Source organism: Carassius auratus, chromosome 49 (genome assembly GCF_003368295.1).
Source record: "Carassius auratus strain Wakin chromosome 49, ASM336829v1, whole genome shotgun sequence".
In the NCBI taxonomy this organism is placed as follows: Eukaryota; Metazoa; Chordata; class Actinopteri; order Cypriniformes; family Cyprinidae; genus Carassius; species Carassius auratus.
Window position 1 is genome coordinate 9,541,844 of NC_039291.1, and position 16,363 is coordinate 9,558,206.

At 37.2% G+C, this 16,363-nt stretch overlaps 1 protein-coding gene across 7 annotated transcripts in view; it reads right to left on the reverse strand.

Annotated features, from left to right (window-relative positions):
* LOC113066138 (rho GTPase-activating protein 29-like) overlaps positions 1-16,363 on the reverse strand; it is a 41,998-nt gene that overhangs the window by 18,609 nt on the left and 7,026 nt on the right. For 5 of the 7 annotated variants that reach the window (XM_026237819.1, XM_026237818.1, XM_026237817.1 and 2 more), the window contains one exon: positions 555-698. In XM_026237819.1, the coding sequence (XP_026093604.1) occupies positions 555-698 (144 nt within the window). The other 2 variants (XM_026237824.1, XM_026237822.1) reach the window with 2 other exon arrangements.

Consider the following 16,363-nt stretch of genomic DNA (forward strand, 5'->3'; position numbering starts at 1 on the left):
CACTTAAAGTGTAATTGATTTAGATAATAAAATATCAAACTAAGTAGCTTCTAAGACAGCATAATCAAAACACTCACAGAAAAAGTCTTTAGATGCTATTTAGATACTTCTGAGATTATTGTCCACAAGCCAAGTGAAGCTAATCTAAGATGCTAGATGTTAATCTCTTACCGTGGAACCGAGTAAAACGGGATTTGTCTACTCTGACAAGGACATTATACTCACATACAAGCACACACACAAACACACTTGCATAAGTGCATTGTTCTGCTTTTCCAATGTCAGCCCTGAAAGAAGTTTGTCTCTTTTTGAAAGATCAGATTTTTGCATGCTTCTCAGAGAGCATTGTGCACATTGCTGGAAAATCCTCTCTGGCAATTTTAGGTTTATCATTATTAGTGACTATTTTTTAGTGATCCAAAGCAAAATAAGGCGTGGGAGGCTTGTGAGAAGGAGTTTGAGGAACAAGATTTCAAGCAAATTAGTGTCTTGCCTTCTTTCTTTTACACTGTATCATATTTAATTTAAAGCCCGCTAGTGGAACAATGCTTTACCTTTGACCTTTGCGATGAGGGTCCCGGCCGCGCTGAGGATCTCCACTGAATTCAGGGAGTGATGCTTGGAAATCACAGCTTTTAATACACGCAACAGCTCTCCCAGACGCTCGTGAACCAGCTGGTGCAGACAGTCCTGGTGATCTGAAACACACAAACGGAAGCACCACAATCAAAAAAAAAAAAATATTACACTCCTTTTTTACATTTTTGGAATAAACACTTGATTGGTGTCTGATTTTTTTTTTTACTTGCTACCATGATACTTGTGTTGTGGGTGGTTGCCAGGCATTGCTAGTTGGTTGCTAGGGTGTTCGGAGTAATTGTTACGCAGTTTCTTAGAGTTATTCAGTTATTCTGCACACCGTAGTTTCATACTTAAGGTTAGATGTTTGTTCGGTAAAACTATTAGGAAACATTATTCACTATTAACTAGCTGCTTATTAGCATGCATATTACTAGCACATTGGCTGTTTAGGGCTGGGCGATAGAATGATAAATATCAGATAGACGAAATTAAAAGTCTATCGCTTCATATTATCCTCTATCATTTAAGTATTGCTGTTTACAGCAATCTCATTTCCCCAGACTAATTCAGGGCTTGAGATAAAGATTTCTGATTCATCCGCTTTCATTATGTTAATTTCAGCCTGCTGTCTGGTCAGTCCAATCACACAGAGGACAACACAACATGAATGCTGTCCAATTTCCAGACACATTCCAACTGAATTTTCCACATGGGGCCTTCTTTCCATACAGCTTCTTTTGACCCATTTCCCATTATATTTGCAACTACACACAAACCTACACACTCGCTTACTCATAAACACATTTTGGGGCACCGTGTTCAGTCGCACCCTCTCCCAGCAATCAAAGCCACATTTGTGCTGACGGTGGCCTCTGGATTACCCTGTGCATGGAAAAGGGGATCAGGGAGACTTTACCCCCTCTACCCTCTTTTTTCCTCTTCATCTCTTTTCCGTTAAGCAACAAAAAGGATGAGAAAAAAAGGAACTAATGCTGCAGTGGATAGAGACTACCTTGGCCTCAGAGGGCCAGCACTGTCTGACCACATTATAGTTACGCAAGGGGAGTCATAGGAAAACAATTTCATCATCATACATACAAGCTGATAATTTTCAGGTTATAGTCAATCACCATGAAACAGTGCATTTCATAATATTATGCAAGATTTGAAAAGATTGCAATACTAGCCAGTAAACGAATAGACTAACAAATACATAAGACATTACTTGATAAACAGGTAGCACTTTATTTTACAGTCCTGTTCCCCATGTACATACTATGTACTTATTATATTAATTACAATAACTATGTAATAACTACAGTAGGTACTAACCCTGAACCCACCCCTAAACCTAACCCTACCCCATGTAGTTACCTTGTGTTACCAGAACTTTCTTAGATAAATACACTGTAAGTACACTATAAGTACATGTAAGTACACGTACTGTAAAATAAAGTGCAACCGATAAACATCTACGGTAAGAATATGAATTTTTTTTATTCTTCAGTAAAAGACCATCCATACCATATGCCCTGATATTGTTAATGATAACCGGAAGGTCATAAGCTATAATTGGGATAATCTACAAATATCACCACTGTGCCTTTGTGCAATGATTGCGAATTTACTTGCATTAAATGAAAGGGTTTTCAAACTGTGGTCTGTAAAGAGTGACAAAAATATATAAATAAATAAAAACGTTTAGCTGTCTATATTTTTGGGGGTTTTTGTCATCAAAGCATTTGAAACCCTCTTGGCAAAATGACTACCCACTGCACGAATCAATATGCCAAGCTCACAGAATGGCATGTCTGCATAACACATGACGTTCACCCCTGATGCTTTTACCAGCATGAACAGCGGGTCTGCAACTGTCCTGTAGCGTTAGCACTCATTCATCTTCATCAAGTGTCATGCATAACCACTTCCCGATGAGATAACCTGGTGCACTCCTATGAGAACTGAACCAAGCTTTTGTTTAAATACTCTGCAGCCAATCTTCACCAGCTCCTCTCCTGTTCGAGAGAGGCCAACACTTCACTTCTGACCCAGAGACCCCTTGCCATGAGTGCTATTACACATCTGATGAGGTTATTGCATGTGGGAGTGTGCAGGATGTGTTCCTCTAAATCTGAACATCTTACTCCGAGGAGTGGGAGAGTGGTTAATCTAGGTGATTGTGAAGTCACCATGCTTTCCTAGTTAAATCATCTACAGTTCAATGAGTCAATGAGGTCTTTATTGAGAGCATCCATCCATCCATCCATCCATCCATCCATGTCTACTTAAGCTTCTCTTGACAAATTGCTTTTCTTGTTACAAATTCCAGCTATATGTATTCAATCATAATTCTACTTCCTTAAATTCAAATTTGAATGCACTAAGTGAATTTTAAAGAATGTAAAAAATCAAATCTGAATGGTGCACAACCCTGTTTTGCTCAGGAGCAAAAACTCAAGACCTCAGTGTATGGGACTAACTAGCCAACTAACTAGCCGAGTATAATCTTAATCTTAATCCCCACAATGCTGCAACTGCCATACTAGTCTGCTAAATTTGTGACCCAGAAAGTTCTTTGCTATATTCAGCTTGCGCTTCACTTGGGAAACGTGAGTCTGAGAACATTTACCAAAAGAAATTCTCCATGTTTGGCAACAACAATCTTTTTACATTACTACCAAGAGAAACAATCTTGTGAACAGAGAATGAGAGTGAACAGGGAGATATATAAAGAAACAGGAGGAGCACAAGAGGATTTCACACAATGATGTGAAGACGCAGAGTGTAATAAGCAGGTGGGTCAAAGGTGACCACCAGCCAGCCCAAACCTAAATCTCTTAATTGGTGGAGGTCAAATTAAAAACCCTCCTTTAAAGACATTACATTTTGAATGACAATAACACCAACACAAAGCACAGCCCCATTTCCACACAGCATTCCCATTCACATGCACACACGGTCATGCATCCCGAAAGGAAGGGGGGGTTTAGTTCTGCTCGGTTTGGCTGAACAGAGAGAATAGAGGCCAGAAGACCCAGGGCCATCAAACACTTTAAATGGTTCCCTGCTCGTATGGGCCATCCTAAAAAACAACCAATTAGCACAACTGAGCACTGAAACAGCGGGAAGGATGGGAAGTTGATGATTTTAACCCTGTGGTTCCCTGTTTAGGATGGTTACAATAGCACTGAGTTTGTTCTCACCGGGTCCAAACACGATCACTCACCAACAGATTGACATAGCAGGGAAAAGACCTCTTACCGGTGATGACGGGAAACCTTGTTTAACCAAGAAAGAGCTTTCAGCAGAACAAGAAAAGCCCTTCTGATTGGGGGAACCTTCCTTTTGTCTGCAGGGGCCATTTGCAAACAGTGGGGTTGTCTTCTTTGGGGCCTGCAGCATGAGGCATTTACGGAACAATAAATCTGGGAGGTTTATAGAAACAAGACGTGAGACTGTGGACTCTACAGAGCACAGAAGAGCGAAAGAAGGGGAAAGTTGGGATCTTTATCCTGGATCTTAACATGGGCATCTGGGTTAAGACCTGGGGGATGTGCGTTTCTAGGACTAAAACCACCCTGTAAGCCCACTCTTGACTATTAAGCCCCTTTCACACTGCACACTGGCCCCGGAAAATTGGCAGAACATTGCCAGATCACCTTCTGTGTGAACGCAAACACGTCCCGCGATTGATCCTGGGTTGGGGACCTCGTAACATTGCCGGGTTCAGTCCTGAAACAAGCTCTGTGTGAAGAAAAGCCAGAACCAATGCCATAAAGGGTGTGTTGTAGTGATGACACACGTTATCGCGCAACTCTTTTGTTTTGAAGGCAGATAAACGTTTGCGACTAAAAAATATGTGCAAACTGTCATGAAGCAGAGATCCGTTAGTTCCTCACTTTCCGCACTGAAGCTGAGATCATTCGCCATCTTAAGTGAAAGTTAACGTGCCTAGCATTTTCAATTATAAACTACACGTCACATCCTAATGTCACGTGTCTTTACGGCACCTTTACGGGTTGTGTGTGAACGCACGCACATATTCCAGGTAATCACTGGCAGTCTGAAAGGGGAAAAATCTAGCGACCCGGGAACAATTTCCGGGAGACATTACCCGTGTATTTTCCGGAATCACAGTGTGAAAGGGGCTTTAGAGGCATTGGCACATTTTAACACTCTCAGAGACATGGACAACCAGCATTCCAGTATGGTGTCAACCTGTTAGGGGTGGGCAATATAGCCTCAAAAAAATATCACAATATTTAAAGAATATTTGCAATAACGATATTCATGACGATATAGAGTTTTATTGGTGATTGCAGCTGGCAGGCAGCAGCATTTATGAGTGCAAACAAAACTAAGGGCATTTTTAATCCCTTTCTAATAAGCTGCTGTCATCAATGACAGACTACCTAACTTAAAGTGTAAATCTAATTTAATAAGGTGGCAGCAGCAGCTGTGTGTTCGACTTGAAGCAGACCGATCAGGGTTTGTGGAGCTGAAATTGTGTAAATAGCAGAAATAAACAAATATACAAATTAAACAATGTTTAAGTTTGTAGGTGTCCCGGTACAGAAACTGAATAATCAAATGTAAATAGCATTGCATAGTCTTTACTGTAAGAATTAAATACAGATTATTTCTTGTTAAAACTACAAAGTAATTCAGTACAGAGCAGTGAGTGTTTTTCTACCATTTCATTTCTTGGATTAACATTAAGGACACTGACAGCAGGTACAGTAAATTAGGCGCGGTCACTTTAAGAGATAATACCATCCAATATAATACACATTCCATTTCTCTCGCAACTGTTTACTTTTACTTAAGACATAACCGACCATTTTATCAAGGATACTTTCGAGGTGACGATTTTTTATGTATTCATCATTTCAAGAGCAAGAAGAGTATTAAATTAGGGCAAATTAAATCTTAATAATTAAATACATTTTTAAACAATTATTTATTTTTATGACAATATAATAATAAAATACACTCAATTAAAATAGAATAATTTAAAATCTGATTAAAAATACAATACAGCCAATACAGAATGATAAATTCAAAATCTAAATCTAAATGATCGTGCACACTTAAATTTTAAAAGTAAAAAATCCAAATAAAAAAAGTTAAGTATTAACCAATACTGATAATTTTGTAATAATAATAATAATAATAATAGTAAAAAATGTGCATCACAATTATAATCAACTTCTCAAGAATGAGGTTTCTGCTGTAATGAATAAAGATATCAAGAAAAAGAGAATACAAAATTGCAATAAAGTGCTTTACTAACAGATTGATTAACCCAAATTAATCATATATGAGATTAATCAGATATATATTATACACAAACATAAATATAATATGTCATACGAAACTTACATCTGCACAAATTTATGCAAATCTGCCAACACCTGAACATGCTAGTCAGGTTTAGTATAAATATATATTATAAAATATTATTCAATTATGTATAACATTTAAAATATATAAAATAAATAGACAAAGAGAATACGAATTAGCAATTTTTCTCTTCCTGTGCCCCCTGTCACGGACGAGACAGGAGGCAGACAGGATGATCAGTTTGAGAGTTTTATTTGCAGAATGCTCCGAACCAGACGGGAATATCAGAATGAGAGCGAGTATGGACCAATATCGATTTACTGAACGATCTCTAATCACAAGACGTGGAAGTGGGATCACCGAAGGAGGACTGAAGGCAGAAGAAGACGGACCAATCTTTGAGGGTTCTCAGAAGATTCGCGGATTCTCAGGTGAGTGTTGAGACAGAGTCTGTAAGCCATGTAATGACGAGATCAGACGGAGACTGAAGGTTTGAGGCGAGTATATAAGGGTGAGCAGTGATGAAGGATAGCAGGTGACGGTGATGAGGATGAAGAGATGCAGGTGATGACAATTAATATTCAGGGGATGACGAGCGAGTGGGTGGAGGGAGTGATGATGATGGTGGAATCCTGACACCCCCAACCCTGCTCAAGCATGCATGACTTGTTGCTACAACGTTATAATAAAGCTTCGGATCACGAGAGATGGATGGCTGGCAGGGCTTTCTGGTCCAGAGCCAGTGCAAAATCACTTAACATGTCACAAATGAGCCTGCTGAGTCCCAATCAAATTATAAAGAGCTTATAGTCTTTAATGTGAACTCCGCAGCACAAAGGATTATAAAATATGCTATTACAGCATTGAAAATCCATTGTAATTGGCATCTCAACATGCAGAACAACCACCTACTTCAAAAGTCAACACAAAGACCAGCAAGATGACTCATTATGGTAATTGTCTGCAACATCTGATCAGGGGTCAACAACATTACAATCAGCTCCAAAGTCTAGGAGTCAGTAATTTGTTGATCAACATCTTTGGTTACGTGTAAAAAAAGACTACTTAGCCCTTAACCTTCCCTTTTGAACCATTGCTGCCAGGGCGGACAGTCTCAGCATTCCTTAGTGGTTACAGCCCACCCTGGGGCACCTTCTGTTCTGGTAGGTGGGCCAGGTCATCCCCTATGACAGGGAAGCTCCTGGGATCAGGATATTACATGCTCCATGGTAAAGGGGCCTTTTGCATTTAGCATCTCCCCTGCCCCAAAGTACCCTGCTGATCCACCTTTCATCCACCCTTTCCCATGACTGCAGACAAAGGGCCAACGTTTAAAGGAGCCCCTTGTATGCACACATACACTCACATAGACATGCCTCAGAGGACAATTTGGACTTTGAGAATGCTCTGCAAGTAGAAATTGCAAATTACATTAACTAATGTCAAGAATTGAGCTACTTGAGCTGCATGAACTAAAGATAAACAGTCAATGATAACCGATAACTGAAGTGTTTTACTAGCTTGTTAATTAACCCAAGTTTACAAAACTGCATATACAGCAGCACTTGAACATGGCATTATATATGCAGGAGGGATTTATAATGGCTACAGTAAATGCAGATATATGTCCTGATTGTTGAGGAGCTTTGAACAATCCACTTTGAGATGTTCCTCAAACTGATTATGAATTACTTGAAGGACTGAAGGACAGCTGATTGCGAAACCGAACAATGTTATTTGCTAAATCCATCTATTTTGGCAAATCATGATAGCTCACTCCCATTAAATATTCCAAGTATTTATCCTCCTAAATTTTCTCCTGCATATTAATCAGGCGCCTCGTGTGGAGTCAGGAATGCACTTGTTTCTTTCATTCAACCATACAGCTGTCGATCACTCAGAGAACAGGAAAAAAGACAGCCACCACTCCCTCCTGTTCCCCACGCTTATGAAGAGAATTGAACCCCAGCATTCCAGCTATACTGCATTTAACACGCCTGAAAATCTCCCACAGAGAGCCCAGTGCTCTCCGCATGGATTACCATGACCAGCTCATCTCAGGCCAGCCTGGCATCCAAAAGGTAGAGAGCAGAAAAAATTTAAGTAGTTGGGGTTCGTTAAAAATCATGCAGCGTAAAGAAAGCTTCAGAGAGGACCCAATTACCATAATCTTCAGAAATTTTCCCAAAAAATGTATCCTATTCAATAGAATAATAAACTTTTGTTTGTGCTTCATCCTCTAAAAATGGCACATGATTTACATTACATTTTAAAATATACTGTTAAAAAAAGTTGTTTAATGTCAGTAACTTTGCATTGCTTTACGTTGTTTTTTTTTTATTTGCGCTGAATAATGCAAAACATTACAAAAATCTGAAATATTGACAAAACAGAAATAAATAATTAAGCTATATAAAGTATTTGTACATTTGTTAATTTAACAATTTGTAAATTTTAAAACTTTAGAATCATTTTAAGTATTACATTGAGGTTTAAAGCGTACAGACAAAATGTTTACATTGTTTTTCAACCTCTTATTTGCTAGCAATTGGTGATTTATGTCTGGAACGATGTTCTTGAAGGTCATACTGGTAAATCATCTGAAAAATTATTCCGTCACATCACTTAATTTGATGAATTTATTCTGTTTATTCAGTTTCCAACATGTTCCATATGGACATCTGGGCAATTTTATTTGCATTTTTGCTGTATTCATCCAGCTTTTTTATGCAATGTGCTAAATATAGAAGGAAAGCTATATTGCAAAAAAAAGCAATATTGCTACTTACTATGCAATCACATTATAATTGCTGTTAATAGGTGTCCATTGTCTGGTTGACTATGTCATGTAGAGGTCGACCGATATTGGATTTTGCCGATACTGATAGCTAGGTTGGACCACACTGGTCGATACCGATTAATTAACCGATAGTAAAAAAAAAAAAAAAAAAAAAACTAAAATAGTGCTTTATTTACAAAAAAAAAAAAACAGTAGTAGTAGTAGTAGTAATAATAATAATAACAGTAATAGTAATAGTAAATGTTGAAATTACCACACTAATAGGGCCCTATGAAATCAGTTTAATTTTAATAAATAAATTACTTTTTTTTATTTAATTTTCTGGATTCTCCTTTTTCCATTTTAATTTTGCTTCACTCCTTTTTAATAGTTAAATTAAAGTTTATAAATCATAAAGTAAGTCTAATTAAATAAAATCATGAAACTTGCACATTTTCAAATCAATTTAATGAAAGTTTAACAAAAATAACATGATTAGGGCCCTATGAAATGTTTTATTGTATCTCACCATATTTTTTTATTGTTACCAAATTCTGTTTTAGCATGTCTAATTATTTGAACGCATAAAACAACTTAATTTATTATTTTTTTCTTAAAGAAGCCTAATATTTTTTTCCCCTCAAAATGTTTTATCAAATTAAGGCATGAAACATTAATTTTATTTGTCCTTTAATTACTTAAAATTAAGCAAACTTTTTTTGGCAAACAAGGGGGATTTACTATTAAAAATAAACCACGGAAGAAATGTTGTGTGATTATTCATTAAAAAATAATGCTTGTTTAATTTAAGTAGTAGTAGTAGACTATGTACATTCTACTGAACAATAGACTTCATAACCGGAATTTTATTTAGACGGGTTGCAAAATAAATGAATATCAATGCATGTGATATGATGCTTTTGCTCAAATCAAACGGTTACGTGCTCATGAAGTGACTCTCAGAGCAGTTCTGGAGATTTTGTTCATGTGTTTTCGTCCTCAATTAGAGAGATGACAGATGCTGAAATCACTGTGAGCGCCACGCACATTAAACTGTGAATTCCGTCCGTGTTTTATGCATCACGGAAATCATAGAGCCCTACAATTATCCTAGTACAATGTATACTCTCACACTTGAACTGCTTCTGTTATTGAACACTCAAGTGATTATCTAATCAATATAAAGAGCAGCGCTGAGTCTATGAGAACTCACCGGTATCACACACACTCCAGAGCCTTCTTTAAAACAGAGCCTTCTCAGCCGCTTCAGCAACAGACCCAAACCAGGAAACTATCAGCCGCTCCAGCAACGGACAAAACTCGGAAAACTATCGGCATGGATTTTTGCTGATAACCAATTGTTCCAGCAATCAACTATTGGTGCCGATTAATCAGCAAAACCGATAAATCGGTTGACCTCTAATGTCATGTATACATTTTTCTGAAAATTCCTGTCATTTGCATATAAACTGATCACCACTTATAAGCTACTACTAAATATTGTAGAAACTTAATTTTCTTTAAAGTTGCTTTGAAATTATTTGTATCGCAAAATAACATGGTGCACTATATTTGTGTGCAAACATTAATGCATTTAAAGGGATAGTTCACCCAAAAATGTACTTTCTCTCATTGTTAATCGCCTCATGACATTCCAAACTTGTATGCATTTCCTTCTTCTGTGAAACACATATTTATTTCATTCTGTCTTAACACCAGTGTTGCAACTAGGCATAAAATCCGTGAGAAAAACCAGACAGCCGTTGCTCGGCCAAGGATAAGCCATGGACAGGGTTTCCCCTCTCAACATGAAGCTGTGTCTCTTTGATGGGCTTTCCAGGGCTCAGGCCTCAGATGCAAAACAGGGGCCAATTAATCTTCAACCACTCATCTTGTACCAGGAACCCATTGCTCGAAAACAGGATTTGAGTCAGATCAAGTGGACTGGTCTAGATGGTCTCACAGAGTTACGCTAGAACCCCTCAGAATGAGTGTGTGTGTGTTTGTGTGGGAGAGCGGAGGAGAATAATCCATTCCTGATGATATTGAGGGTCAAGACTTAAGGGGACACATTAAATCCACCGCTCTTCAGACTATTTTAATCCAAGGCCACTTTAATCTAAAGGATAAATTTGCCATCTTGGATTGAAGTTGCTAATCCAGAGCAGTGAGCTTGATTGGGGGTTGCTTAGTATTAAGGTTAATCAGTAGATCATATTTGCTAAGTTGGTTTGGAGATAAAAGACAAAGCTACTGGGACCCTCAGGTGTGATATCTTGTTACCACTTACCAGCATTATCATTTCAGTTTCTCAACAGCTGTTTAAAATCCCTTTGTGTCCTTTGTTTGACTAGGTTACAGCTCTCTCCAAACTTGACTTCCTGTTGTAAACTATCCTCATTCCAGAGCTCTTTATATTTAGGACTTTATCTGAACACCTTACAGAATCAGTGGTCACTTCTCTCTGGAGCTTCCGCTTTAAGAAATACAAATGTAACATAATTATTCATTTTGAGACCAAGAGTTGAGATGAGGAAGTTCAACAATAGAGGTGGAAAAATGGGTAAAAAAATAGTGCAATCCCTTAAAGGGTTAATTCAGCCAAAAATGAAAATTAAGCAATAAATTACTCTACCCTAAAGTCATCCTGGGTATCGTTTTTCAGACAAATTCAGTTTGAGTTATTTTAAAAATTGTCTTTGATCTTTCAAGCTGTTTGATGCCACACTGTGGGTGTTGCACTGCATCGGTCCTTGAGAAGTTTAATAAAAAGTGCATCCCTTAAAAAAAGTGTCTCAAGGGACTCCAGAGGGTGAACAAAGGCCTCCTGTAGCGAATCAGAATCAGAATCAGAAAGAGCTTTATTTATTTATGAATTGATGCGTGTTTGTAAGAAAAATATCCATATTCAAAACGTAATAATCACTTTAATCTAACTTGCGCTTGATCAGTTCCAGGGAAATTATGTATGAGGTCAGCTTTTGCTTTGCTGTTGTACTATAGCATTAGCAATAGCTTACTACTGTAACTAAAGAGCTTACACATATTGGAGGACTAACCAATACAGAAAGCTAAAAAAATATTTTGGTCATTACCAATACTGTTAGTTAAGGGCAGCACTGGCACAAACCTTACAAAACTGGTTTAAAACCTTACATAAATTTGTTTTAATAAATTGAATCACTGTAGGCTACATAGTGGATATAGTTTAAATCTCTAGATCAAAAATTAAAATAATAAAGATAGTAAAGACATAATAAAATCACAGTAATGCTTTGTGGGAACACGCAACACGTGCACTTTGATCGCAGTCAGTCTCCTCTTACTGTCATTTATTTCTTTATCCTGTAAAAGCGTCTGATATGTGAGCGGTGTAGGGCAATGTCTATAGTACCATATAAAGTACCATAAAATAAAATAAAATGACTGTAAAAAGCATAATTTACAGTTCAGATACAGGATGTTTTCAAAAAAATTAAGTTTTATAAAATGATAAACTTTACATTTCAGCCTTTAAAGTCAAAAGTATGAATTAATATATTAAACAATTATTATCAATAAATTATTGTATCAGTTAAGTAACATAAAATAGGGTTGTCCGATATTGATAAAAAAAAAAAGATAACGGTAATTAGATGATATTTTGCTGAGGGTGTTATTGTGCTGATATCGTAAGTACTAATGTGGACAGCTGACTCCTGAATTTTTTATATTCTAATACAGTATTCTGTGCAGTCAGTTCACAGCAGTAATATAAATTAATAATTTACATCAAGTTTCCATAAGTCATTTTTTTCTTAAAGTGTGCATCATCTTTTAAGTCAGATTCTTGCATTTGGATTATTACCAAGCAAATTAAGTCAGCATTAACAGAATTTATCTTTGCAATGCAGAGGAAACACAAATGCTGCATTAGAAGCGTCAATTACATGCATTTACACACTGTTTAATGCAGCTCAGAGGGACATGTAATAACTTAACCTGAAGTTACAAATGCATGCCCACTCTGTTTCCTCCACTATTGTTAGATGCACTTTTGTCCATAGAAATGTGTTATTCAGTGCTGTAATTTGATGCGACCGGCTGAAGTTGGATGTGAACTGTGGGCAGACCCAACTAATCGATAATGAGAATCGTTGACAATTATTTTATTTATTACAATTGATTTTATTGATTAGTTGTTGCAACCCTTCTCAAGGACCGATGCAGTGCAACACCCAGATGCTTGATTTAAGGCTATCTATTACTAATCGTTTCAGCCCTACCTAGGATGACTTCAAGGTGAGTAATTTATGGGCTAATTTTCTTTTTTGGGTGAACTAACCCTTTAAATAAAAAATAAAAAACTAATAAAATACAATTAAATTAAAATACACACAGGCAGGAGCAGATATAATTCCATAAATCTACAGATACAGTAATGAAGATATAAATTAATGCCCATTACATCATGAGGGCCAAATAACTTAACAATTTCAAAAGGAATCCTGTCCTAAAACAAATACACACTGACAAAAAACATTGCAGTAAATATGAAGCTTGAAAAATAAAGAGCGTATAAGGAGAGGGCTACAAAACTAAATTCAGGTCCAAAACAAGAAAGAAAGAAAGAAAGAAAGAAAGGGAAAAAAACTGCCTTTTTTTCAGGTGGCTAACTTTTAAAACTCCAAATCAGCACAGAGCAGGCAGTAAACAGCTATCCGCAGCCCACACATGTACACTGGTACAGCCAACCCTGAAAACACACACTTGTATCTTATCTATTATTCTCAGTGTTTTGCTCGGGGTAGGAATGAATATGTCACCTTGCCCTACATTCAACTCTCCTTACAGGCTGTAATCACTCTTTTATGCCCACCTACTAAACAGGCTCCACTATAGATAAGCAGTGAAGTCTAAAACAAAAAGAATAAAACAGTTGGACCAAACTGTTTTATATGTGTATCTAAATAAAATGGAACATCTTCTTAATGAGATTCACATCCATAACTCAATTTTTATTGAAACAAGAATGTGTAATGTGATCTTCAAAGATAATCTGGACTAATTTACGAGTGCCTTTGAACAGGAATATCTTCAAAGCAACCCTTAAAGGAACTCTTTATTAGAGAACTGACTGGTGGTTACACCAACCATCTCGTATATTAGGAGATCTGCCATTTAGAAGGAGTACAGCTGGATCACAGCTGCATTAAAATCCTAGAACAAGCCACTCAAATGACACGGGGCGGCTAAATTTAGGATGGAATTTCACAATGGATGATTCTGAATCTCTGAAACAGCATACTGGTTTTCTCAGAGGACCTGGTGCACTGCTGCAGGGCCATTTTCCCATAAAACTTCACAGTGGGACAAAGAGAAGTTGTATTTCTCATTGTTTTAATATAACATAAACGTAATGGACATAAGCGTGCCAGTTTAGAGAGTGTCACATGGGAAAGAAAGAAACAGTAATCCTGCAAACATTCCTGGCTCAATACCAGGAATGACTCATGGTGACGTCTTGACAAATGCTGGTGCTGTGAAACACCTGGTGAGAAGTTCTCAGCACCTAACAAGTTACACATTACCGAACACGCTGCAGGAATACTGTGAAAATGACCATTTTGCTCACCTTTCACTGGTCAACCAAGCAATTCAGTCATTCGATACAAATGACTCATTGAGAATGCTGAATGATTCAGCCAAACACTTAAAATGCAGATATGACTCACTTTAAATGTAAAGCACTCAGTCTCATGACTCATGACATAAAATCAGCTGTGCTACAACTATTCATCATTTACTTTGAGTAATGGTTGAGCTATGTTAGCTAGAACTACTCTAAACTAGGGCTGCACGATATTGGGAAAAAATTACATTGCGATATTTTATTTTTCTGCGATATATACTGCGATATGAAATCGAATCAAATTTTTTCTTACAAACAAGCACACAGTGAGCACACTTACGTTCTCATTTTAAATTATTTAAACATCAGAGTATTATTTAAATTAGAGTAAATTATTTGTTTGTAACTTTAGGATATGGTTTGAATTGTTAACATATTAACTAACATGAACTTACCACGAGCAATACTTTTGTTACTATATTAATTAATCTTTGTTTATAAAAACACAGCTGTTCTTTGTTTGGTAATGTTGCTTTACAGTGCATTAACCATGTTAACAAATACTGTACAACTTTCGATTTCAACAATGAAGTCTATAGTCTAAATGTTGAAATTATCAATGTTGTAGAAGCGCAGTTTAGTAATCGTAAATGTAAAATAATGTAGTAAAATAGTTTAATAAATAGAACATTATTGTAAAGAGCTACAGATTTTTTTAATACACCAATTCAGACGTCTCATGAGTACAGTGTTGGAAAGGTCAGTTGTTTAAACCATTCATTAAATTGAATCGGTTCAAAGGAATCATTAGTTCGCGAATCGGACATGTACGGCACGCGTTGTGTAATTATCTCTGCAGTTTAGGATATCGCGCAAGATTTGACAACACAGAAAACATTTCATCACTGGATAGTTGTTGTTTTTTTTGACACCATTGTGTCAATTCATTTTGATTAATATGCGTGAGGGAGATGTTTGAAGACAGTGAAGGTGAGCGTACGCGCGCGGCCAGGGCTCTCTCACTCTCTCTCTCTGCTCGTTCTAATATGCGCCCTGTTAAACTGACAGGACTTAAAAACACATGCAAATTATATACTTTCACTCTATGATGGTTAAGCTGTGCAATTAATCCCCGAATCACATTCGTCAAGGGCCGGGGAGCAGCTGGCCTGTACGGTTAATGAATAACGGATCAACTATAACATCCTGCGATGTGACTATAGTGGATTTGTACATCATGATATCGATGCTTAAATGACACATCGTGCAGCCCTACTCTAAACACATCTGAAATCTCTTCAGGATCAAAGCAGCCCATGTGTACGGTACATGTGGACCCTCATGCCTGTGATTGAAGGTTGAGGTTCACAGGGCAAACAGTGTGGGTCACCAGTCCCCAAATAACCTCACAATAGGGGCCAGAAAATCAGTTTTAGCCGATCAGAGGATCCCCCTATGCACAGCAGGCTGGAGCACAATGTGGTGCCACTGGGGATGAAGAGGGGTTTAATCCCACTCATAGACTCGGCCCGCACCCCACTGCGAGGGCAGCTTGGACCCTCCACAAACTTCACAGCCATGATTTGAGAACTTTCCAAGCCATTTGTTTTTTTTTTATATTGGCCCAGTATTGGAAATAAAGTGGCATCCTTTTGTACATAACAATACAAAAGTAGAGGGCTTTGACTTTAAATTATTCTGTCATTGACTGTATGATAAAAATTCTTCGACATTTTGTATTTTATACTTTATAATTAAAAGGAAAGTTCAATCATAAAATAGTATATTTTATATTATGACACACACACACACACACACACATATATATATATATACTTATAACATAAATACTGATACTGTTATCCAAAGTTACTTGCATTACATTTGAAGTACACATTTTATATATTCATGCATTACTTTTAACAAAGCTTGCAATGGAGACAGATGTGTCATCCTCTAGTGTCTTGACCTACAGGAACACTTGCTAAATGCTACTTGTCTGTCGGTTATCCAATAGTCTGTATGGCCTGTGACAACAGCAGCACATT